Below are 26539 nucleotides of genomic sequence, written 5' to 3'. Positions count from 1 at the left end.
TGAGTACGCGGAAGGTGCGTTAAATTATGAGCTTCTGCCATGGTCGCGATGTTGCTAGCTTGTAGTAACTTGACCAAAGATTGCGCTACACGATGACTCCGTAAAATTTATGAACTTTACTGTAAATAACTCCAAATATTATTCAAAACTCTATATTCTTTAAAAAAAACTATTGATAATAAACCTATTAATTTTTCTTTGTTGTGTTTTTGAATATAAAAAAAGCCCTTACTTCATTTTATTCACAAAAAACCCATATACAAAAGGTCGCGGCAAAGTAATATTTATAGAAGCAATTGATTTTTTTCTTTGGTGATATAAAATGTATTAATTCGCGATTGATTAACTGATAAGAAATATTATAACATAATTATTTACGGCAGTAAATTGTATATATATATACTCCCATTTGCATAGTTATAGATAATTGTTTATAAATACATTTTATGAGAAAGTTATATATTTTATATATACTCATAGATAATCTTATTTATTCATGTGACAGATATAATTATGCAAATAGCTTATATTATACAAATTCCGAGCCCTAGACTCTCCCAATTAACTTAAAAGAAAACAGTAAACCCCGTTCGGCAGGGTTTCTTCAGAAGGTATATCTTCGGTGAATGTTTATGGAAAAAGACTCAACTGATATTCTAAATTCAAGAAATATTTTATAGAGGTTTCGATAATTGGTTTAATAAGAATAATAACATAATATAAAACACCCAATTATTAACCATTTGGCTATATTGAAAATATTTTTGGCAGAATGTTACAGTTTTATAGACTTTTCCATATAGCTATTGCTTTGAAGTTCCGCATGTTTTGATAGTTCAGAAAACCACGACTTGCTATCTCTTTTAAGATCATGAGGAGCGCCGAATTCTGCGATTTTCCCTTGAGAGAGAACCAACACCCTGAAAATAAATTCATATATAATTAAAAATAAATGGAGTACAACAATATGTTTTAAAATCCGAGTTGACTGGTCTTAACCTTCCGTCTTTTCTTAACCATTTTAAACAGAGAACATGGTGGTTTTGGAATCATATGTTTCTTGCCCAAATCAACCTCCAACCGAAGGAAAAAACTGAATTTTTTCAGAAAGAAAAGCGGAAGTTAGCTCAAATATTTTAACTGTCAAAATGCAAGATTCAACTGTAAAATGAATAGCAGTTAAAAAGTCAGATATTAAAACATTATTACCTTCTAATTTGGTTTTGTAGCCTTATTGGATATTGACCTACGATTCATGGAGGAAGTGGGTAAAAATATTTCACTTGGAAAAATCATTTCATCTCTAAAGCCGCACAAACAAACATTTTGTATTTTATTATTATTTATTTTGGCGTTTAATTAGTGAAAATGAAAATTGCTTAAACATATTTGGTTTCAAAACCTTGTCGAAGTCTATTGCAGTTCCTGTGATTAATATGTTTGAATGGGCTATTTTCTAGATAATGGAGCCACAGTCAAAAATCTTTAAATAATATTTTAAATCATTTCGTGCCTGATCGGTAACCGAACATATAATTTCTAATAAATTCAAACCTTATAATTTTAATTTTATAGATTATAAAGATACTTCAACTTGGAAATATCACAAATGAAAACCACCTCAAAAATGAAATTAGCCCTTTTGGAGTAAGTCGCTAGCATTTGGCCGGATGACGCAAAATTGAATAGCTCTCGGTTGCTTGGGAAAGTCGCAGTTCAAACCCTTGTATCGTCTTTTGCACTGGGAGTAAAGCTCCTATCTAATAGTTTCATTAAGCCAGGTGGTATTTTACATTTTGAAGAATGTCTCCAAGTTACCCCAGAATATTTATTTGAGTTGGCAAATTGTGTAAATAGTAAAAGCGCGAGGAAAGACTTTTGCCTTCTCGCAAAATGCGGCTAAGCTGCCGGTTTTGGAAATACAAAATTTCATAACGAAGTGGGTTCCTCGAATCGCCGGAGAATCAACGCCCTGGTTTCAGTATGGCCAGCACCAGACAAATTGGCTACGGCCGTGCTTTGATTGGAGCCGTTTGTACACCGCGTGCATTCCGCGAACCAATATCAGCATTTAGTTAACCCGACCAACAGGGATAAAGGCAATAAATGTGGCTAGGTGACTTTGGCCAAGAGTTATGGCTCGAGTAGTTACCGAACTAATGATAACGATTATTATTAGTTAGGTTAGTTTGTTTTGTGATATGACAATTTAAATTTTTTCGTATAGGCGGAGAGGAAACTCGTTATGAAACAATAATTTTGCTAATTGTGGAGACTCGCTACTTATCCCCGTTCACTCTCAGGAGATTATGTGTAATATCTTTTGCTAATTCAAGGTGCCGTGGGCCAATATGTCTTAGAAATCTTTCAGATAGCATTTCTTGAAATAAAGTGTCGGTGTTTGTTTTTAGGATATTCGAAAAACATAGAAATAAGTCAATTGCGCGTATTTTTACCTGTCGTAGTCCATGATAGTGTTTATTCTATGCGCAATGGTGATTATTGTGCAAGATTTAAATTGTTCCCGAATTGTGGCTTGAATGAGATCGTCCGTTTCCATGTCCACAGAAGCCGTCGCTTCATCCATCACCAAAATATTCGTCTTCCTGATAAGCGCTCTTGCCAAACAGACCAGTTGGCGCTGACCAACGCTAAACAAATAATTAAAGCTTTCCTCATTAATAATTACTAGTTCGATGCTGCCAATATAAATACAAGTCATTAATAGTTCATGACGTTATGCATCATCTGAAAAACTATTTCATAAAATGAAAGACAAAAGAGTTTATCATGATTTTTATAATTTTATTATATAATTTAAAGTTATTGTATTTCAGAAAAGGACCTTAATGTTAAAATGAAAAGAAGTCATAATGACAAAACTCATTGAAGGGAAAAAAATGCTTTATTTGAAAAAGAGCGTTATTGTAAGATACCGTGTACATATATTAGAGAACTAAAAACGCCAATAACTTCTTTGTTTCAAAACAAACTTTGAGCTGCTTTATTTTCCAAAGAAGCGCGCATTTCACCCTTTCACAATAGCAAAGAAAGAAGGGCGCATTCCGCCAATTGTAACACAGACGAAGCGATACTCATATTCCAATGCGACCTTTGCCCTATAGGCGATTCACCTCAGAAACGAAGCGAAAGGCAGGCTCGGGCTCCCTTGGTTCCGCAGAACACGCGGTCTTAAGCCGAGCCACCTCAGTATCGAAGTGAAAGGCAGTCTCAGTTTCCCTACGACCTGCGGGCCACGCTATCTTAAGCCAAGCTACCTCAGAAACGAAGCGAAAGGCAGGCTCGGGCTCCCTTGGTTCCGCAGAACACGCGGTCTTAAGCCGAGCCACCACAGTATCGAAGTGAAAGGCAGTCTCAGTTTCCCTACGACCTGCGGGCCACGCTATCTTAAGCCAAGCTACCTCAGAAACGAAGCGAAAGGCAGGCTCGGGCTCCCTTGGTTCCGCAGAACACGCGGTCTTAAGCCGAGCCACCTCAGTATCGAAGTGAAAGGCAGTCTCAGTTTCCCTACGACCTGCGGGCCACGCTATCTTAAGCCAAGCTACCTCAGAAACGAAGCGAAAGGCAGGCTCGGGCTCCCTTGGTTCCGCAGAACACGCGGTCTTAAGCCGAGCCACCTCAGTATCGAAGTGAAAGGCAGTCTCAGTTTCCCTACGACCTTCGGGCCACGCTATCTTAAGCCAAGCTACCTCAGAAACGAAGCGAAAGGCAGGCTCGGGCTCCCTTGGTTCCGCAGAACACGCGGTCTTAAGCCGAGCCACCTCAGTATCGAAGTGAAAGGCAGTCTCAGTTTCCCTACGACCTGCGGGCCACGCTATCTTAAGCCAAGCTACCTCAGAAACGAAGCGAAAGGCAGGCTCGGGCTCCCTTGGTTCCGCAGAACACGCGGTCTTAAGCCGAGCCACCTCAGTATCGAAGTGAAAGGCAGTCTCAGTTTCCCTACGACCTGCGGGCCACGCTATCTTAAGCCAAGCTACCTCAGAAACGAAGCGAAAGGCAGGCTCGGGCTCCCTTGGTTCCGCAGAACACGCGGTCTTAAGCCGAGCCACCTCAGTATCGAAGTGAAAGGCAGTCTCAGTTTCCCTACGACCTGCGGGCCACGCTATCTTAAGCCAAGCTACCTCAGAAACGAAGCGAAAGGCAGGCTCGGGCTCCCTTGGTTCCGCAGAACACGCGGTCTTAAGCCGAGCCACCTCAGTATCGAAGTGAAAGGCAGTCTCAGTTTCCCTACGACCTTCGGGCCACGCTATCTTAAGCCAAGCTACCTCAGAAACGAAGCGAAAGGCAGGCTCGGGCTCCCTTGGTTCCGCAGAACACGCGGTCTTAAGCCGAGCCACCTCAGTATCGAAGTGAAAGGCAGTCTCAGTTTCCCTACGACCTGCGGGCCACGCTATCTTAAGCCAAGCTACCTCAGAAACGAAGCGAAAGGCAGGCTCGGGCTCCCTTGGTTCCGCAGAACACGCGGTCTTAAGCCGAGCCACCTCAGTATCGAAGTGAAAGGCAGTCTCAGTTTCCCTACGACCTGCGGGCCACGCTATCTTAAGCCAAGCTACCTCAGAAACGAAGCGAAAGGCAGGCTCGGGCTCCCTTGGTTCCGCAGAACACACATAAGTATATGTATTTGTACCCCGCTTCTCCGCCTTAAGCACTACAGCGGCCTACTTAAACAACCAGCCCCGGACAAAAGTGCGCTTTGCGAAACAACGTTCGGCCAGTGAGACAGCCATCGAGACTGCCACACATATAGCAAACAAACGCCCTCATCATGGCCCAACAAAAGGCGACACCATGGACTACCCGAGACCCACCCTCGCACAGCTGAGGAGTAGAGTGACTTCCTCTTCCACTGCAAACTACCCTCCTTAGTAGGTCACAGAATGACAAGTGTGGAACACCCATGATGTTCCAGTGACCCAGCGCCCTGATCACATGACCTTGAGAGCTGGGTATGGAGCCCCCACAGGCTCCAGTGACCCCATCACACCACTAGATAGGGACAGTGGGAACCGCGGAACACACAGTCTAAATCCCAGCCACCTCAGTAGCGAAGCGAAAGGCAGTCTGGGTTTCACTCGGTACTGCGGGTTACGCTGTCTTAAGCCGAACCTACTCAGTTACGAAGCGCAGGCAAGTCTCGGTTTCTCTAGGTCCCGCGGATAACGCTGTCTAAGCCCGAGCCACCTCAGTAACGAAGCGAAAGGAAGTCTCGGGTTCCCTCAGTCCCAAAGAACACGCTGATTAGAGACACCTCAGTATCGAAGCGAAAGGCAACCTCGGTTTCCCTCCGTCCTGCGGGCCTCGCTATCTTAAGCCGAACCTACTCAGTAACGAAGCGCAAGGCAGTCTCGGTTTCTCTCGGTCCCACGGATAACGCTTTCTTCAGCCAAGCCGCCTCAGTATCGAAGCGAAAGGCAGTCTCGGTTTCCGTTAGGCCCGCGGAACACGCTGTCTAAAGACTAGCCTACTCAGTAGCGAAGCGAAAGGCAGTCTTGGTTTCACTCGGTCCTGCGGGTCACGCTGTCTTAATCCGAGCCACCTCAGTAACGAAGCGAAAAGGAAGTCTCGTTTCCCCCCGTTCTGCGGACCTCGATGTCTAAAACCAAACCACCTCAGTAACTAAGTGAAAGGTAAACTCGGTTTCCTCCGGTCCCGCGGGCCACTCTGTCTTAAACTAAGGCACCTCAGTAACGAAGCGAAATGAAGTCTCGGGTTCCCTTGGTCCCGCAGAACACGCTGTCATAAGCCGAGCGACCTCAGTATTGAAGTGAAAGGCAGTCTCAGTTTTCCTCCGTCCTGCGGATCACGCTTTCTTAAGCCGAGCCACCTTAGTAACGAAACGAAAGGCAGTCTGGGTTTCACTCGGTCCTTCGGGTCACGCTGTGTTAATCCGAGCCACCTCAGTAACGAAGCACAAGGCAGTCTCGTTTTCTCTCGGTCTTGCGGAACACGCTATCTTAAAACAAGCCACCTCACTTATGAAGCGAAAGGCAGTCTCGGTTTCCCTTGGTCCCGTGGAGCACGCCGTCTTAACCCAAGCCTCTTCAGAAACGAAGAGAAAGCAGTCTCAGTTTCCCTCCGTTTTGTAGGCCACACTGTGTTAAGACGAGTTACTTCAGTAACGAAGCCAAAGGCACTCTCGGTTTCCCTCGGTCCCTAGGAACACGCGGTCTTAAACCAAGCCACCTCTGTTACGAAGCGAAAGGTAGTCTCGGTTTCCCTCGGTCCCTAGGAACACGCGGTCTTAAACCAAGCCACCTCTGTTACGAAGCGAAAGGTAGTCTCGGTTTCCCTCGGTCCCTAGTAAAACACGCTGTCTTAAACCAAGCCACCTCTGTTACGAAGCGAAAGGTAGTCTCGGTTTCCCTCGGTCCCTAGGAACACGCGGTCTTAAACCAAGCCACCTCTGTTACGAAGCGAAAGGTAGTCTCGGTTTCCCTTGGTCCCGCGGAACACGCGGTCTAAAGCCTGGCCACCTCAGTAGCGAAGCGAATGGTAGTCTTGGTTTCACTCGGCCCTGTGACTTACGCTGCCTTATTACGAGCCACCTCAGTAATGAAGCGAAAAGGTACCTCGATTTCGCTCCGTTCTGCGGGCCACGCTGCCCAAACCCTAGCAAAATCCGTAATGGTGCGAAAGGAAGTCTTGGTTTCCCTCAGTCCCGCAAAACACGCTAACTTAAACCGAGCCACAGCATTAACTAAGTGAAAGGCTGCCTCGGTTTAACTCAGTCCTGCGGTACATGCTTTGTTCATCCGAGCCAGCTCAGCAACGAAGTCTCGGTTTCCCTCCGTTCTGTGGGCCACGCTGTCTTAAGCCGAGATACCTCAGTAACTAAGCAAAAGGCAGTCTCGTTTTCACTGCGTTCTGAGGACCACGATGTCTAAAACAAAGCCACCTCCGTAAAGAAGCGAAAGGGAGTCTCGGGTTCCCTTGGTCCCGCGGGCCAAGCTGTCCAAACCCGAGCCACCTCGGTAGCGAAGCGAAAGGAAGTATCGGTTACCCTCAATCCCACGGAACACGCTGTCTAAGGCCGAGCCACATCAGTAACGAAAGGCAGACTCGGTTTCCCTCGGTCACGAGGAACACGCTGTATAAAGCCGAGCCACCTCAGTAACGAAGTAAAAGGCAGTTTCGGTTTCCCTCGCTCCCACAGAACACGCTGTCTTAAGCCGAGCCACCTCATTAACTTAGCAAAAGGTAATCTCGTTTTTCCTTCGTTCTGCGGGCCACGCTGTCCAAACCCGAGCCACCTCAGTAACGAAGCGAAAGGAAGTATCGGTTTCTTTCAGTCCCGCAGAACACACTGTCTTCAGCCGAGCCAGCTCAGTAACGAATCGAAAGGGAATGTAGGTTTCCCTTGGTTCCGTGGGCCACGCTGTCCAAATCCGAGCCACCTCAGTTACGAAGCGAAAGGAGGTATATTTTCCCCTCATTCCTGCAGAACACGCTGTGTTAATACGAACCACCTTAGTAACTAAGCGAAAGTCAGTCTCGTTTTCCCTCCGTTCTGCGAAAGGAAGTATTGGTTTCGTTTGGTCCCTCGGAGCATTCTGTCTAAAGCCAAGCCACCTCAGTAACGAAGCGAAAGGCAGTCTATGTTTAACTCGGTCCCGCTGTCCACGCTGTCTTAAGCCACCTCAGTAACGAAGCGAAAGCTAGTTTCGGTTTCCCTCTGTTCTGAGGGCCGCTACTCTTCACCGCCCCCCGTTTTCGGCGTCCTTACTGACTCAAATTAAGCTGGAACGAACGACCAACGTACCAAGTGCTACTTATAATAAAGATAATTCAAAACAACTGTGAATCATCATGGACAATAGACGACTTTAGGCGTAGCCATGCCAACTTAGCCTCGAGAGCCCAATTCTATTTTTATTATTTTCTTAAGAGAGGATAATGTAAATTAATGATCGTTGGTTAAAAGCACTGGGTGAAAACTCGGAACAACTCCTTCTGCGTTGAGTTTGCAAGTTCTCTCCCCACTGGTTTAAGGGGTTTTCCCCCCGAGATCTTCGGTTTCCCCTTCCATAAAAACTTGTTGAGGTTAACGGTAATAGTTAGTGTAGGGAGCTGTTGGCTCGCTGGGCTTGCAGGGCTTGCCACCACCCTCCTACGCATTGTAACCCAGCCACCTGAATTAAAAAGGCTTTAAAAGTCGCTCGATGACTTAGGCCTAGGGTGGTGCCTTGGGTATTAGCCTAGCTGATTATTATTATTATTATTATTATTATTATTAAGCTCTGTATTTGAAATAAAATAGTTAATTAATAGTTATTAATATTAATAATAAGTTCACAAACACCAACTTTGCAAAGCCTTCACATTGTGGTTGCCAGGTCTTAAGAAAATTTTAAAAGAATGATATAGAAAAATATACTTTAACAAATGGAATCCAAAAAATTAGATTTGGTCATATAGGCGAAACAATAAAGTTTATTTAGTCTTGCCCAGCCTGTTGAAATGGGAAAGAAAAACCACTACTCTACGCCCATTTTTCATTCAAAATAATTCTGGTTGAAAAGATTGCTGGTTAGAACTGGTGAAATTTCACTGAATGAGTTCTAACGCCGTAACATCCCTTTTTAGTTCCACATCGAGATATATATATATATATATATATATATATATATATATATATATATATATATATATATCGAAGTGGGACTATTGCTATGGATGGATTGTCGTTAAGTGTTTGTCAAGGAAAAGCAACGACACGGTAGATGGAGCTGCGAAAAATAAATTTTATAAATTATTTCGTTGGCCCGGCGCTGGGACACGAATCCAGATAGCCGCGATCCGCGTAATCTTTAATACCGACGAATTAACCAACCGAGACACGATGCTCTGCACAATCTTACTCGGAATTTCTAGTCTTTCTATGCAAAGCGGGGGGATTTGTCAAGTTAAGTTGTCGCAATTCCCGTTCCTTTTTCCGGGTTATTTTACGTATATTTACGGCGTTTTAGGGTCAAGTTAACCTCAAACTTCGCCTCCCCCCGTCCCCCACCCAGTGGATTTCCACGAAGGGTGACACGGCGGGCGTGGCGGGAAGTTTGTATTACAGTGTGGGACTACACAACGTTTCCCGATGGCCAATTTCAGGTCTGCCAGGTAAACAGGGGGCACGATTTAGACACCCCTTATCGAAAACGTGTATGCTCAGAAATAATAAATAAGTGTGGCACTTTCTTATCGAAACGGTGTGTGGTCAGAAGTAACAAATAAGTGTGGCACTTTCTTATCGAAACCGTGTATTGTCAGAAGTAACAAATAAGTGTGGCACTTTTTATCGAAACCGTGTATGGTCAGAAGTAATAAGTAAGTGTGGCACTTTCTTATCGAAACCGTGTATGGTCAGAAGTAATAAATAAGTGTGGCACTTTCTTATCGAAACCGTGTATGGTCAGAAGTAATAAATAAGTGTGGCACTTTCTTATCGAAACCGTGTATATTCAGAAGTAATAAATAAGTGTGGCACTTTCTTATCGAAGTCGTTTATGTGTGGCACAAAATAATATTATCGCCTTCTTAGCCAGCTTGTATAATTTGTATAGTTGGTTCAGAGATTTGGTCTCATTCGATAGAAATCTTTGACGCGCACGCAGTGCCGTTAATTTCCGCCCCCTCCGAACAACCCCCTTACAGGGAGAGTGATCGAAAAAACCAAATTTTCTATAAAACAATAAAAGTAAAAGATTGGAATGGTCTACGCTCGCGTCTACTTGAAAGAGTGAGACCAAAAAATCCAAAGCAGTCGAACTTAGGGCGTGTTGCAAAAGTCTGCTTTGCTAGAATCAAACATGACTATGTTTTCATGAAGGTAGGAAATGCGGATTTGAGGAGCTTTTTAAGAAACTCGTATTTGGACGTTTTCATGGAAGTCCACTCTTTACTTTCAAACGGGTTTCACACCCCAGAAACCTCTACACTTGGAAAGTTCTTACTACTCTCTCGACTTCCTTCGGATAAGGGCAGCTGGCCGGTCGTTTAATTTTGCAGTAGCGCGTGATTACTGTAAACTCCAAGCAAATCGATCCCAGTTTAATGCTAAAAACTGCTTTAGCTTTATTAATTTCCCAATTTATTAGCTTAGGAAAATTAATACGTCAACGAACACAAAACTCAATCCTAAGAAGGAGAAGCATTCTTTCGTTGGCCATTACTAAAATAAGCTATATTCAGAATTAGGTTCCACTAAGCACTAACTTCTTCAAATGAGCCCAATCCTACTTTCAAGTGTTCAAAAATTAACAAGTTGATTGAAAGGCACCCATTTTGCACCATCAGTAAACCATTACGCACCCATGGTGTTCAGTAAGAAATTTCAATTTCAAAGGGGAGGCAACTTTATCCGAGCCCCCCCCACTTCCATTTTTCCCTAAAACTTGTTAACCAATCAAACGCACCATTATGCACCACAGTCGATTAAAAAGTGGGGGCTAGGTTAACCCCAGCCCCCCCCCCCATTCACCATTGGCATCGTAAATGGTGCCATTCAAACGCACCCATTACGCACCATTATGTACCACAGTCGATTAAAAAGTGGGGGCTAGGTTAACCCCAGCCCCCCCCCCATTCACCATTGGCATCGTAAATGGTGCCATTCAAACGCACCCATTACGCACCATTATGTACCACAGTCGAATCGTTACGCACCATACTAGTTAAGGAAATAACTCAATTTTTACATTTTGATCTATCCTAAATTTTAGAAAACAGACGGTGAAAGGGGGGGGGGCTGGGGTTAACCTAGCCCCCCCCCCAATTAATATTTGATGTAATGCTATAGGGATAAGGGTGCGTAATGATTCGACTGTGGTGCATAATGGTGCGTTATGGGTGCGTTTGATTGGTTAACAAGTTTTAGGATAAAGTTGGCCCCCCTTTGAGATTGCAATTTCTTACTGAACACCATGGGGGGTGCGTAATGGTTTACGGATGGTGCAAAATGGTGTATAATGGGTGCCTTTCAATCAACTTGTTAATTTTTGAACACAGCGTTTGGGGGGGAGGGCAAGTTAACTGAGCCCTTTCGAGTTCTTATCTGTAGTTTACGTCACTGGGAATTTACCAGGTTAACGCCCCTTTTCCGCGGCTTATTTTAAATAAAAATTAAAAATTTAAACATTGAAATGTTCGCGTACGATTACAAAAACCTATTCGCAAAATTTACTAATTTAATCACGTCAACAATTAAATGTATTGTTTATATCTTTATATTTCTGCTTACATTTATTTTTTAATTTAAAAAGTGTCGGTAAAACCTAGGTTAAAACATGTAAAACCACAACTTTTTAGTAGTGCTCGGAATTATTTATTCATTATCATAAATTGCGATATTTTTTTTCCTCATCGTATTGAAGAAATAAACTTGTTATGTAACCAACGATTTCGTTAATCTACTACTCATTCTACTTATTCAAATAAATAATTATTAAGTTTTAGGTGTATCCACTTTCTTTTATTCAGCTATTTCATCTTGAAATATTACTATTTAAATTAAGGCTAAAAGTATTTATTCGTGAATAAAAAAAAGTCCGAGCACTACTTATTAGTAACTACATTTCCAACTAAATAAACCCCCAGTGTATCAAACACGTGTTCGTGCGTTTTCATTCGAAGAAAATCCAGATTTACCAAGGAAATACAGGTGCGTTTCCCGTATTTCAGAAAATACGTGTTTTCTCAAATACGAGCGTTTTCATTCAGCGTAGCACGGATTTAGAAATACGGATTTAGGAAATCCGTATTTCCTACCTCCATGAAAACATAGTCCATGTTAAATTCAATGGGCTAGCACTTTGCCTAGCCGAAGAATTTAGGCCCCAGGAATGGAAAGAAAAACCGTTAATGTCTCGGCTCTCGAGTTGACGGGTGAGCTTCCGGCTAGGCGAATCAATAGAACCGGAAATAAGCCCGTCAACCTAAGTTTGCCCTTGGAGGCTAGAGACAAGCAAATTATACTAGATAGAGCTGCAGTTTCCATTCCTGGGGTCTAAATTCTTTGGCCTAGCACTTTGGCAATAGGCCTTTAAGCTGAAAAGTATGCGACCATGGGGACAGAATCTCCGTCTTGCCATATTTGTAGTACATAAATACATTCTTGCAATAATATGATTTATGCAGTTGTTAATAATCCATATTAAATATCTGCTCTAAGAAAATACTAATTTAATCACCGAGATAATATAAAATCACACGGCCTGAACAGCTTTTGTATTGGTTTGCCCACCCGGGTATCCTGAGGATGGGCGGTGGCCACTCTTAAACATAGGATGGTAAATTATATATCAAAAGATAGGAAATCACATGGCCTCAACAGATTTTGTATTGGTTTGCCCACCCGCGTATCCTGAGGGTGGGCGGTGGCCACTCTTTAACATAGGATGGTAAATGATATATCAAACGATAGGAAATAACATGGCCTCAACAGCTTTTAAATAGGTTTGCCCACCCGCGTATCCTGAGGGTGGGCGGTGGCCACTCTGAAACATAGGATGGTAAATTATATATCAAAAGATAGGAAAACACATGGCCTCAACAGCTTTTGTATTGGTTTGCCCACCCACTGTATTGCTTAATTTGGTTTGCCCACCCGGGTATCCTGAGGGTGGGCGGCACCCACTCTTTAACTTAGGATGGCAATTTATATATCAAACGATAAGAAATCACGTAGCCTCAACAGTTTTTGTATTAGTTTGTCTACCTGTGTCTACTAAGGGTGTATGGGTTTGCCCACTCGAATACAATGATGTGGAACTAATATTACGGCCTGGGCCGACTTGTTTAAAAGTATTCCCAAACTGCAGATCCGTTTCAAAATTTTTATTCACACAGTTAAAAATTCTGATAAAATCTGACCTGAAATTCTGTCCACCTTCCATCATTTCGTGACTTAACCCATTTGTGTACGTCTTCACGAGAGGTTTCAAATGAGCTAATTCTAGAGCTATCCAGAGCTCGTCGTCACTGTTTAAGTGGAAAGGGTCCAAGTTGAATCTGAGGGTTCCGGAGTAGAGAACAGGATCCTGCGGAATGATGGTGATTCTGGATCTTAGATCGTGTAGACCGAGTTTGCTGATATCTTGTCCGTCGATAATGATTTGTCCGTTTGCTGGCTCAATCATCCGAAACAGAGCCAATGCCAAAGAAGATTTTCCAGCGCCTGTTCTTCCTACCACACCAACCTATTTAATTAAAATATTAATTTAAAATGCTTATCATCTTGGTAATTTTTATAATAAAGGCCACAACAAAGTGAAAAACAAATATTAATTTTTACAGCAAAATCAACCACTTATATTTCAATATTATTTTGGGTTAACTTTTATTTTATATTTGAAGTTTTGTTAGGTTAAAAAAAGCAACTTCTTAAAAAAGGACCGAAGACCGTTATTTTTGGAATTTTGACGGATAATGTAAAGTTTTAGTTTTAATAAAAATTAATTCCAACATTTCCGGCTTTCAGTTCTTCTGTATTAGACCATGAATATTAAATTTAAATAATATTTATATAACTACCAAATTTCTTACTTTTTCCATTGGATTTACAACGAAAGATATGTTTTTTAAAACTAGGTCCAATCCTTCACGGTAGCGAGTTGAATAATTCCGAAATATTATTTGACCTTTCTCAGGCCATTGCTTCGGTAGATGCGCTTCTGGTTTGTTCCAATCTGCCTGTTTGTGAGAAAAATGTTGATGAAATGATACAGGCAATAATACACTTTGTGACGCTTTGGCTTTGCACATGACTTATTTTTTTTTGTACTTAACTTCTTCTTTTCTAACATAAAAATTTTTCCTTTCAAATCACGCGCATTTTCAACATTAGTGATGAACCATTAAAATGTACAATTAGTTTCAGTTTCTAGTACGATTTTTTTCCCAGGCTTTTCAATTGTTCTTAATAGAGCTAAACATAAAATAAATATAAATAAATTTTAAATAGAATACCCTTAACTGTTTTCGCATTGAATACAAAAAGAAATGGAGTGCTCCTTGCTTAAGTATTTTGCCCACATTTCAAGAGTTTGGGTACCTTATCCAAAGATAAAAAAATTGTGTACTTTTTTAATTTAAGAGTCCAATTATGCGGATTAATAAGGGAGCATTTCCATTTATGTGAATTAAATATGATTAATTTCTTGAAGACGATGACCACCTTTTTACAAATCGAAATAATATAGAGTAATATTTAGCGAGTAAAACTTATCTAGTCTGTATTAATTTTATGAAACGAAAATAAATGATCAAGAGACCGCAATCGCTATTCTTAATCAGTTGGCTAATTTAGTTTCACTTTTACCTTCGTTGCCAACCCTAGAATGAATTTACCATCGATAGAGACCCTTGTTTTCATTTGGTATTGTTACCCGTTCTATTAATTATCTAGCACCATTACATCTAATTCCGTTGCGGGCCCGAGTAACATCTTACCGTACAATAATACCAAAGCATCCAATTAACTTTAAATAATTCACTCACATAGTGATTCAAATAACATTCCAATAAGTAAACGAGCATAAACTAATTTAATAAACTTGAATTATATTTTCACAAAAAATGAAAAATGTGTCGATATAAACTTTGCTCACTTCAGGATTAAGATTGAAGTATTCAAATATCCTCTCCAGACTCACAAAAGAAGCCTCAACAAGTGTTCCATTATATAATATGAGCCAAACAAAAGGGGCAACCTGCAAAAGTTGGAAAATTGAACGATGAACGATTTCAAAAAATAACATTGGGAGCTTTACATTAATCGCCATTGGAAACTGAAATTACAGGATGATCGATGTAAAACTCGCGAAAAACGATCAATGGCATAGAAAAAAAAACAGATTATTGTCATTATAATCATTATATTTCATTATAATCATTATATTTCATTATAATCATTATATTTCATTATCATCATTATATTTCATTATAATCATTATATTTCATTATCATCATTATATTCATTATAATCATTATATTCATTATAATCATTATATTCATTATAATCATTATATTTAATTATAATGGTTATATTTAAATAAAAAGTGATATTTAAAATAATTTATTATTTATTTTCAATCGTGATATTTCATTAAAATCGTGATATTTGAAAATAATTGTGAGATTTAAAAATAATCGTGATATTTAAAAATTATCGTAATACTTAAAAATATTCGTGATATTTAAAAATTATCGTAATACTTAAAAATATTCGTGATATTTAAAAATTATCGTAATACTTAAAAATATTCGTGATATTTAAAAATTATCGTAATACTTAAAAATATTCGTGATATTTAAAAATTATCGTAATACTTAAAAATATTCGTGATATTTAAAAATTATCGTAATACTTAAAAATAATCGTGATATTTAAAAATTATCGTAATACTTAAAAATATTCGTGATATTTAAAAATTATCGTAATACTTAAAAATATTCGTGATATTTAAAAATTATCGTAATACTTAAAAATATTCGTGATATTTAAAAATTATCGTAATACTTAAAAATATTCGTGATATTTAAAAATAATCATGATATTTGAAAATAATCGTAATATTTAAAAATAATCGTGATATTAAATTATGTCAGGAATGAAAATACTGCGCAAACTGCTCGCGCACTAGCCACGAGTTTCATTGCACTGATAATCTACGACATGTCGACGACCACCCGTAAATGAACGAGGTCTTATGCTATATAGCATTGCTAAGCTAACCCCACGTCATTGGCGCGAAAGCTATTCTCCAAAGAATACATTTTGTTGGAGCAATTTGAAAGTTTTCAACGGTGAGGTTCACCTTTTCAAAATGTCTTTCTCTTCTTTCCTTTCAAGGTTAAAATTGTTCCGCATAAGAATTAGTATAGATGCAAAACCGTCTGGAGATGTCAATCTATCTATCTCTATCTATATCTATACTATATTCCTAAGTGTCTTCTGTCTGTCTTGCGTCTGTTTCTTTATAGACGTCCGAGCCGTTCAACCTAGGACCTCCAAATTTCTCACAGCTATTCTTATGGCGCAAAGGCAGCGAATCGCGCTATTTTCATCGATTTCCAATATGGGTTAAGTTAATTAATTAATTAATGTTAAAAAGCGAGTCAAAATCTATGTATTTTTCCCCTGGAAAGGTGCCGTGAATCCTGCAACCTACATACACCTATACAACCAACATTTTCTGCCTCAGTCAATTTAGCGGCTGGGCTGAGGGGGGGAGATAAGGTTTTGTTTATGACTCAGTCTTCACGAGATTTTAGTTCTAGCTGGGGCCAGGCCGAAGGACGGGCTACCCAGCTGGTAGTTTAATATAACTTAGGTTTAAAGGTCCGTACAAAAACTAAAACTAATTTAGTATAAAAAAGCAATGTACACTGTGTTTCACATCATTGTGGTAATTTATCATTAAAATAATTTTGCAATTTTATTCCAGAGCAGATCATACGAAACTTATTGCCATTTACTACAAAGAAGGTGGAAGAAATCTTAGACGAGTGAGCGAGATCTTCAAACAACGACACCCGGATAGAAGACCGTCTATAAATACAGTGAGGCGAGCTGTACCATCCTTATAGAGCAACACTTCACCAAGTTTTAGTAGATGGTGACGCTGAAAGACGGCTGGATTTGGGCAACTGGCTGCTGAATTCGGTGGCTGAGGACCCTCAATTTATCCGCAACGTGTTATTCTCGGATGAATCTTCCTTTCTAGAGACGGGCCTTACAATTACTTTTGGCAAGACGAAAACCCGCACTGGGGTTTTGATCACCGTCACCAATTTCAATTCGGGCGCTTAAACGTTTGGATTGGTCTCGTAGGAAACCATTTAATAAGCCCAGTATTTTTCCCTTAAAATCCGAATGGCCAGAATTATTTGGATTTCTTGCGAAACAAACTGGAAGATCAACTTGACGAACTGCCGTTAGTCAACGAGCCAGATTGTGGTTTCAACAAGACGTTGCCCCGCCTCATTACTACAGACACTTTTCCTAAACAATGAATTGCCACAACGCTGGATAGGGAGAAACGATCCGGTTCACTGGCCAGCAAGGTTACCAGATCTGTCGCCGTTGGACCTTTTTCTTTGGGGCTTCATTTAAGACAGAGTATATGCCACTTCTGTTGAAACAATCAAAGAACAACGTCAACGAATTCTTAACGCATGCCGGGAAGTAACCCCGGAAATGGTTCAACGTGCTTTCAACAAGAATGTTCGCGCCCAAGCCTGCATTGCAGTCGATGGTCGGGTTTTCGAACCACGTTATAAATTTTGTTTGTAATTAGATAAATAACAATTGGCGTTTTCATGAAAATTCTTATATTTTCCATAATACATGTACGTAATTTAAAACATGTAAATAAATGCCTTCTTTCATCATGGTCTCCTCGTTTTTATTGTGGGGTTTATTGAATTGAAGAAATGTTTGCCAACTTTTGACTTTTATAAAGTTTTCCTACTTTACTTACGGAAATTGAGAAAATTCGTATTAACTTATAGTGGAGCTAATTTTTGTCATGGTGAAGATACATGTATAGAATAATTTAATAAAATTAAGGAATACTCATGATGAATTAAAAAAATCTCTAACAAATTTTCACAATTTAAAATTTAAGCTAAAAGTTTCAAACCTTACGAGGTTCTTTGTCAAGTGTTTAATAAATTTCTCAAATCGTCATGAGTATTGCATAATTTTATAAAATTCTTCTTTACATTCATTTTAGCTTGCTTAACTTTTCACTTTTTCGAGTCGGTGTTATTTCGGTGAAAAATTCCTTTTTTGTTTTCGTGCCAACGATATTTCTAAGTTTTCGATGACGTTCTACAAGTTTAGAGTTGACATTTTTAATGTAACACCTAGCGGTAAAAATAAAATTTTTAAAAAATGGGAAAACATTTTACGATTTCTGTGAAATTTCGCTAACGAGTGTCCCCCGATAAATATAACGTACACTTAAATTTTCTATATTCTATAGAACATAGAATTTAGACCAAACCACTTTTCCGAGCTAAATACCACCCTGTATAGAAACAAAGCTGTTTGAAATCAGATAACTATATAAATTAGATGACTGGTGGTGCTTTGGGTATATAAATAACTTTTTATCAAGTATCAGTCCTTCCCGCAGTACCACAAGTACCCACTGAACCCGTAGTACAAATTTGCTTAAGAAACCCCAAAAAGCGCCATAGGTTCTTACAACCCCCATATTTCTTAGCTGTTACTTAAATAAAAACAATTGTTGAAAGATATTATTTGGGGACGGCTGGTCCAAAAAGGTATGGTAATTTACAAAATGTTTAATTTCCAGAAAATGTCAGGAAAATTTGGCCTCGACAGAAAAAATTTACATTAAGTTCAGACATTCTATCCTATTTTGCAATAATATCACTTTGTAATATATTGCTTGGATTAAAATTATTTTTTTCATATTTCCTAATTTACTATATTTATTTGTCACGTTTTGAACGTTATTCGTATATCTGAACTAAAATTTTGGTGCACAATTGTAATTCCATGAAAAATAATTTTACTGAAGTAATATCGAGTGAAATTTTATGTTCTTAGGCATTTTTAACGTGGTCATATTCATAAATGAATTTAATAATTTCCATTTAATTACTGAAAAAATTTCTTAAAGCACCAGGAGAAAAATGAACTGGACTCGTTTTACTACTTAAGGTAATAATTAAATAACACAAACCGTGTTCAAGTTGTTAAGAATGTATCCAACAATTCCAGGTGAGAGGAAATCTTTTGACAGTATTGCCCCTAGATAAGCTATGAGTAACAGCACACTAAGTAACAAATTTACCCGGAAGGACAGCCATCTGGAAATAAAGTTATTTTAGTTTCGAAGTCGCTATGAAACAGATTAATCATTATCTCTAAAACGTGTATGTGATATTTGTGGAAATGTAGACGAGGATTTATGGAGTACGATCTATTCTCCTATATAAAAGGGGTGGCTTCTCGTGTAAGTTATTCCGGCCTTATTAATACGTTTGGTGTCAAATATGAATTATTTATGAAAGCGATATTGCAAAATAAAGGCTAAAGATAAGGATAAACTAAGCTTTATTAGAAAAATTTACTTTTTATCAAAATAATGTACTTGGAAATATCGTTCGGATTTTAGCAATCATGAAACATTAACGTAATTTCCATTTCAATACGAAATTTCTTTGAGGAATTAAAAAAAATAATGATGCATTATTATTATAGCGAGGAAAAACGTATTTACAGAAATTGAAACGCAAAAGCTTTAAACTAGCATGAGTGACTTCGCTGGGCATTACGCAAAACAAGAAATAAATTTTAATAATATTGTTAACTGTTGTCCAAATTCTAACGCCATAAAAAGGATATTAAAATTATTTAACGCACCAAGAACATTTATAATAAAAATAACGTAAAAAGGTTTAGAGTGAAATTGAATTTATATATATAAACATATAAGTAAAATAAATAAAACAATTGTACACTACACGTGATAACAATTTGTATATTTTAAATAAATGAAAGTTTCTAACCTCACACTCATTGACCATGAATAATATTTCGCCTCGTTATCCTCAATGAGTGAAAAGGCTTTCTCGGTGAATATGTCTGTAGCTTTCAGAGATCTAATGACGCTGGCACCGGCCAAAGTATCAGCAAAATGAGTGAACAGAGGGGAATTTGAGTTGACGTAAAGGTTCTTCAACTGTCGATGAGCTTTCGAGTAATACACCTAAAAGCATGAAGTTTCATCGAAGTTTAATTTTACAATAAAATATATTTTAAAATAGGAATGCTTTTGAAAAGTTTCAGATGAAACACACATAATTTGTCTTAACAATATCCGTATTTATATTATCAATGATTGTACGATGTATCAAGAATAAAATAATCATAAGCTGGTTTTATACCCAGGGCACCATTAAAGGCCCAAGTCATCTAGCGACATTAAATGCCTTTATGCCAAGTGGCCTGGTGGTTGAAACACCGCTAAGCCTTGTGTAACGTTTTTTTATAATTTCGCTTTTTGAACTGTAAATACAATAGAACTTTTATCCCAAATATAATTTTGTTGGACTATATTCTTTATAGGTTATGATAAACATTATTAATATCATCTAGAATAGCACCAAACTAGCCATTTTTATATCAGATTTCCATTACTTAAACTTGAATAAAATTTTATTCTCAAGGACCTATTGGTCCGAGTATTTCGTAAATTTTATCATTAGTTAAATTTTGTTAGGGCTTAGCATTTTGTCCCTTTATATTATGGACTTGTCTACCTTTCCACGTAATTTAACATAGAAGGGGTTGATTTCATTTTCCGCCTGAAAACCAACATCAAGTAACTTGAACTTTTCTGTGGCTTTAAATATATAATTGAATTTTCCAAAGAATTTTGATATCAGTGGTGAACACACTAGTTTGTTATCTCAGATATTCGGAAAGATATCATTTTTCTATAACGCAAGTGCCTAATTTATTCCATACTCTCTTAAAATTTTAAAACAATATTTCTCATATAACCGGAAAATTTTATATGGGTTAAGTTCATCGACGATAAGGAATAGGTGTTTCTATAAAATACAATAATAAAAAATTAGAAATATAAAATGTTCTGATTCGCGGCACGATCGACACTTATATCAGTGCTTAACTTGAATGTGAATTTTGCACGCGGTTTTTTGATTCCGAAGGGTCTCGTGACTGCAGCGCGTGCTCTCTACCTTCAAGAGATACAGCTAAGTGACGTATACAAAACTTTGTCAAATGACCTCCCATATTGTATAAAAACACCTTAAGTAAAAATTTGAGTTTCGTTTATCAGCAGGGACTGCGTGAGCTCGAGTTCTTATCAGACCTTTCCTTGGTTCGGACTTAATTATTATTTTGTCCTCGAACTATTCTGAAATTTTACGTAGTCTGCAGTTCCTTGATGAATTTCTGGCTATACGCTATACTGATCAAATTGATTCTTTGGTTTCGAAGCTAAAGGTTGAATGACCTTTGGAGGTGGTTCAAAACCGAAATAGACTCGTTTCTCGCTTTAAATCTTTTCAGAGGAGGTCCGTCAAGCTGGTTTAGAAAATCAAGTTTATTGTGCACATATATCTCGCCGATTTGAATTCCACTAAAGGATTGGGTAGACCTGAACGTATAATACACTGCATTTAATTAACTGATTAAATTTAAAAAACTGAGGTAAAGCGAATGAGTGGAGTAAATTTAACTTATTTGGAAAAATGAAGAGTAAGATAGATTAACTCATTGAACTTTCTTTTTCCAGTGAAACAGAAGAAATTAATTTATTTTGATTTCTGCGAAACTTTGCACACAATAGAAATACAACTGATAAATAATTTTTTTTGAAATTGGAGACGTTTCTAGCCGAGGTCTTTTATCGAACCTTTATTTCATGACAACTTTTATAAATTTAAAAGCACGAGATTTTAAATATTGGCATATGCGTCATAAAGGGAACGTGAAATAAAACTAATCAAATTCCAAATGGAAAAGAAACTGTCCTTGTAAGTACTAAAAAGTAACAATGATGTTGATTGAAAGTAGATTCTTTACACAAGAAACGTTGGGGTCATTCCATACGAAATCGACCAATGTTGTTGCTCGATAGTGGCGGATTTCTACCAAACTCTTTTTCGTGGTTTATCTACCTAAATTATAAAGATTAGTGGAGTTTGGCGGCATAATTTCAAAAATTTTAAAAGTTATGAATTTTTGAAATTTACCGCTTTTAGGCTTAATTTTGCGGATTTATTTTAATTGTGTTTTAATAATAATATTAAAAATAATATTAAATACGTTTAATCCTAATTTAGGAACAGTGATTAAACTTTGAACTTGAAATTCCGTGGTGATGAACGAAACTGATAAGCCATTCCCTACATTCTTCATCTGATTCCACAATAACACCAAAATATAGTGTATTGTCCAAAGTGGCGGCGACATACTGCCCAGGCGTAAAATAGAATTGTATGCCCGATGCTAGGTTATCATCAGAGACCTTAACTATAAAAAAAAGATTCGTCACCTGAGATCGAGATATTTTTAATTTGGTTTTGCAAATTGGAATAATAGAGTGATGACAGTTAAACAAATCCAAAGGTGTGAGAATCTGGTTATCGACAATTTTCTGTAGACTGGCACAATTTTACGCCTGGGCAGTATGTCGCCGCCACTTTGGACAATAAACTATATTTTGGTGTTATTGTGGAATGAGATGAAGAATGTAGGGAATGGCTTATCAGTGTCGTTCATCCCCACGGAATTTCAAGTTCTTATAACTGGCCAAATAGAAAAGATGAACATTGGATTCCGGAAAGTGAAAAACTCTGCGAGGGTACACGTCCAACAACACATAGGGGAGGCATTATTACTTTTCTGACGAATGTATAAAAAAGTCAAAGCACTGTTCCTAAATTAGGATTAAACGTATTACATAAAATACATTAACGTTTTTAATATTATTTTTTGCCAAATTTTTTACAATTCAAACTAAAAATAGTTTGTAACCAACCCTTTTTGTAAATTAAATTTTTATTTCCATTTCAATAATGAACTCTTAATATTAAGTCTTATGAAAAAGTGAAAAAAATGGAAAATTTTAAAAATTCCGTTACGATAGAAATAATAATTTCTCTAACATGAAATTTAAGGGAGGCTTTTCTATCTCTCAGTCGATGCATAGCTTAAAATATGATTAAATTCCGAGTTTACGCTTTTTTTAAATAGAACGATAACGTCTACCCCCTAAGGAGCTACTGGAAAAGAGTTCAATGCAAATGTTGAAAAATCGAAAATTTCAAAAAAAAATAGTTTTGAAAGAAATAAATGTTTCTCCAAAACCAAATTTAATGCAAATTGTTCTATCTATAAGGATATGTTAAGGTTTAAGTTTCATTAAATTTCAAGGTGGACCTCCTGGTAAATATAACGTTGAGTGCAACCCCCCAATCGAGCGTCTACATTGAAAACTTGAGCAGATACAGAAATATAGATACCAAATTCGGAACCAGCAAACGTTTCTAGCTAGGATTGCTATTTTTCATAAGTAAATAGTCATTTCCGGTTGCGATATTAAAACAAAATTAAAATAAGTCCGCAAAATTAAGCCTAAAAGCGGTAAATTTCAAAAATTCATAACTTTTCAAATTTTTGAAATTACGCCGCCAAACTCCAGTAATCTTTATAATTTAGGTAGATTAACCACGAAAAAAAGTTTGGTAGAAATCCGCCACTATCGAGCAACAACGTTGGTCGATTTCCTATGAGCAAAATTAGGTAGACATCCTATTACATCCGACATCAACTATTATTAAAATTAATCCTTTATTTTTGTAAACGCAACCTAATTATAACTAAAGATATGGTTTAAAAAATTTACTATTTTACCTAAAAACTACTTTTTTGTTATCTACATTGCCAAACACTAAACTTAAGAGGGTGAAGGCTATGGGTAAAATTTTTGTATTTATTAGATTTAAATCTGTTCTTACTTTAATAAACATGAAAGGCACCAGGCAAAGTAGAATCGCCAACGCAAAGAATGGAATTTCAGCCGTTACAGATATTAATACAGATACTGTCTGAAATGCAAATGTGATACTCAACAGCAAATTATAGTTCATTCCTTGATCGGCTTCGTGGGTGTCAGATGTAAAGCGATTGAGGATACGTCCAACTGGAGTGGTATCGAAGAAGGCTAACGGTGATCGAAGAACTGACTCTAGTAGTTTCCGATTCATTTCAACCGCGGCGTTTAACATAAAAATCAATAAAAATATTCCTGATACTAAGGTCATACTAATATGCCCCAGATTAATTGCCCCAAATATTGAGAGTCTCTTAATTTTGGACATAGTGTTATTGCTCTGATCCGCATATGAAGACTGAATATCTGTAGTCCAAAGCACCAACCAGTAATTTGAAAACACAGATAAAGCATAAGCGCCAGAAAAGCCCAAGAAAATGGCCAAACAGCTCATTAAACCAATTAGGTTGATATATTGCCATGCCACTGAAACAAGTCCCTGAAAAATAAAAATAAAAATAGTTTATACCGGAAAACGTTGATATAAAGTCAATATTTTTGTGTATTAAACATAGGACACATTTGATATCTGTAAGATGAAAAGAAAAAGCACGGTTGCACAGTTGAAACCTTTATTAACAAGGCTACTTAAGTTTTCACAGATCACGAGTTTGAGTTGAGACTTTCAAAGCTTTGTAAATAACGATTTAACTTTGCAACGGTGGTGTAACTTGTTTCTTTTTTTATGTACATGCAAAATCTTCAGCAAAATTCTATTTATGGATATTTTACATTTTCTGAAAAAAAAATATTTAAATGGTTGTTGAACGTAAATAATTATACAAAATGCGAGTACAGGAAATGATGAAATATCTTACGAATTAACTTTAAACTGTAAGAGATTCAAAATCAAATGAATGAAATTTTGAAAGATCCAATTATTATTTGTGACTGTTGAGACCACCAGAACACAAAGTGAGTTTTTCCGCAATTTCACTACTTTAGGTTGGTTTCCAAAGCCACCAGCTTTTTTCGTCCAACATCAATAGTTTTCGTTATAAAATACTTGCAGTTCCGCAGCGAGTATATTTGGCGCCCAAGGACAAAACTCCCAAATTTGCGCCCCCGCCCCCTCCGGCTACCCATTATATACCCATTATCAGGCTTGCCCCCAACTTCGCCCGGTCAGACTTAAATTACGAAGTATGACAAACAGATAATTGTTATTATATTTAACAAAATAAAATCAGTTTTAACATTCTCTAACAAAACTGCCCGTAAAATTGACAAATATCGCTAATTTAAGCCTTCAATCATGTTCGAGAACTTTTAAATTGATTTGGTTAATCAAAAATAAGCTTCCTAGAAAACCCGGAACAATTATTGTAGTTTAATATCTAAAAAATCGAAATTTTTATGTTTCTTCAAACGCCCGTAAAACTGACTACCGAATGGCAGAAAATCCCACACTCCCAATTCAACTTTTTAATTTTCAGCAATAATGAGTGTAATATATACTACAATATCCGTTTTAATACTTTGGGTGCCTCATTGGCGCCCCTCTGACCGTCGGCGCCCGGTGCAGATGCTCCGCCTGCCCTACCCTCGCTATGCCTTTGAATATGTACATACGCTATAGATTCAACTCGTTATTCATAAAACCAAAATCAATAATATCTATTCTTGCACAACGACGAACCTCATCCTTCAGAATGTATTTAATATCCGTACTTGATAATTCAAAACATACTTTTGATTTAAAGTCCATTGTTGATCCTGTGTTTTTAGTTTATGCATAAGCCAAAAAACGTTTATAGGTATTCCTTTAGCTCACTTATCACGTTCGCTAATAGCAATAAAAAAGTCCACATCTTTGCTGCTACTTAGAGCATAAAAATATTATTTCCAACTAGAAGTGTAGCAGTTAATTTCTAATTTAGCGTGTTTGCCAAGAGGATTCTGAAAATATTCGTTTAAAACTTGCCGACGAGCAAATAGAAACTTCGACAATAGAAGCAGAATACTAGTATTTTTACCGAGTTATCAGTAAAGGAGATATAGTAAATAAAAACTCATCCAGCCTAATATAAAATTATATTCCCTTCTGTATTTACAAAATTCCATCAATTATAAGATTCTACTCCTAAGCTTCGAAGTTGTGTTATAAATCAAAGGATATACAGGGCCGTGCAAAGGTATCCTGGGGCCCGGGGCAAACTTACTCGCGAGCCCCTTCGATTTGCACCCCCCCCCCTTGAGCGCTGAAAACTTTTCCCAAGTTACCTTGATTTGCACCCCCCCCCCCTTGAGCTTCTTCGATGGGCCCTACAGCTACGGGCCCTCCTCGTGGGCTCTTTTCGCCCAGGCCCTGGGGATATTGCCCCCCTGCCCCCCCTCTGCACGGCCCTGGATATATAGACATCCTACCGTAAATTCGAAATAACTGCCTTGTTCGAATTCAACAGCATTTACCCACTTCCGACTGGAATTCCGAGGAATCATGCCGGAAGTGGATACTGGCTTTGTTTCAAAACCGTGAGTTAGAAAATTGTTTTAGAATCTGGAGGGCCAGTTCTTTTATCTTATTCAGATTTGAAAGATTGACGAATTGATGTGCACAATAAGAAGGCTATAAATTTTATTGTTTCAAAAAAGCCTTAACGATTGGCTTTCAGCAAAAATGTCTACCAACTAACCAAATTGATAGTCTTCATTAGACAAGCATTCTGATCAAATTTGTTTCAAGATAATTTAAATGTGGCAGAGAACTTCCGAAGTGACGGTGAACAAAATTGTATAAGAAATAAATGGTCGGTAAATAATGTTAACTAAATACTTACGCTACTTTGAATATTTTTTTCGTCTGAAATTATCTTTTTTCCAACGATTTCCTCACCATTTGTTCCAAAAGATTTTTCCCTGAATTTGTCAAGAATTTTTATTTTTTAAAATCAGGTTAGTAT

At 37.9% G+C, this 26539-nt stretch overlaps 1 protein-coding gene across 3 annotated transcripts in view; it reads right to left on the bottom strand.

Moving 5' to 3' along the window:
• Window positions 1–292: 292 nt before the first annotated feature.
• The window catches only part of LOC149962217 (ATP-binding cassette sub-family C member 3-like), a 49319-nt gene continuing 23072 nt past the window's right edge, over window positions 293–26539 (bottom strand). For all 3 annotated transcript variants that reach the window (XM_090179085.1, XM_090179091.1, XM_090179086.1), the window contains 9 exons: window positions 26417–26495; window positions 23542–24075; window positions 19558–19757; window positions 18729–18855; window positions 14619–14720; window positions 13555–13701; window positions 12883–13208; window positions 2457–2651; window positions 293–920 (listed from right to left, as the gene is read on the bottom strand). In XM_090179085.1, the coding sequence (XP_090035211.1) occupies window positions 776–920; window positions 2457–2651; window positions 12883–13208; window positions 13555–13701; window positions 14619–14720; window positions 18729–18855; window positions 19558–19757; window positions 23542–24075; window positions 26417–26495 (1855 nt within the window). In that variant the 3' untranslated portion in view covers window positions 293–775. The remainder of the gene's footprint in view (window positions 921–2456; window positions 2652–12882; window positions 13209–13554; window positions 13702–14618; window positions 14721–18728; window positions 18856–19557; window positions 19758–23541; window positions 24076–26416; window positions 26496–26539) is intronic.

Source organism: Leiobunum rupestre, chromosome 1 (assembly GCF_980474605.1).
Source record: "Leiobunum rupestre chromosome 1, qqLeiRupe1.1.hap1, whole genome shotgun sequence".
Taxonomy (NCBI): Eukaryota; Metazoa; Arthropoda; class Arachnida; order Opiliones; family Sclerosomatidae; genus Leiobunum; species Leiobunum rupestre.
Note: the sequence above shows the minus strand (reverse complement) of the source record. Positions and strands in the feature narration are given on the sequence as shown.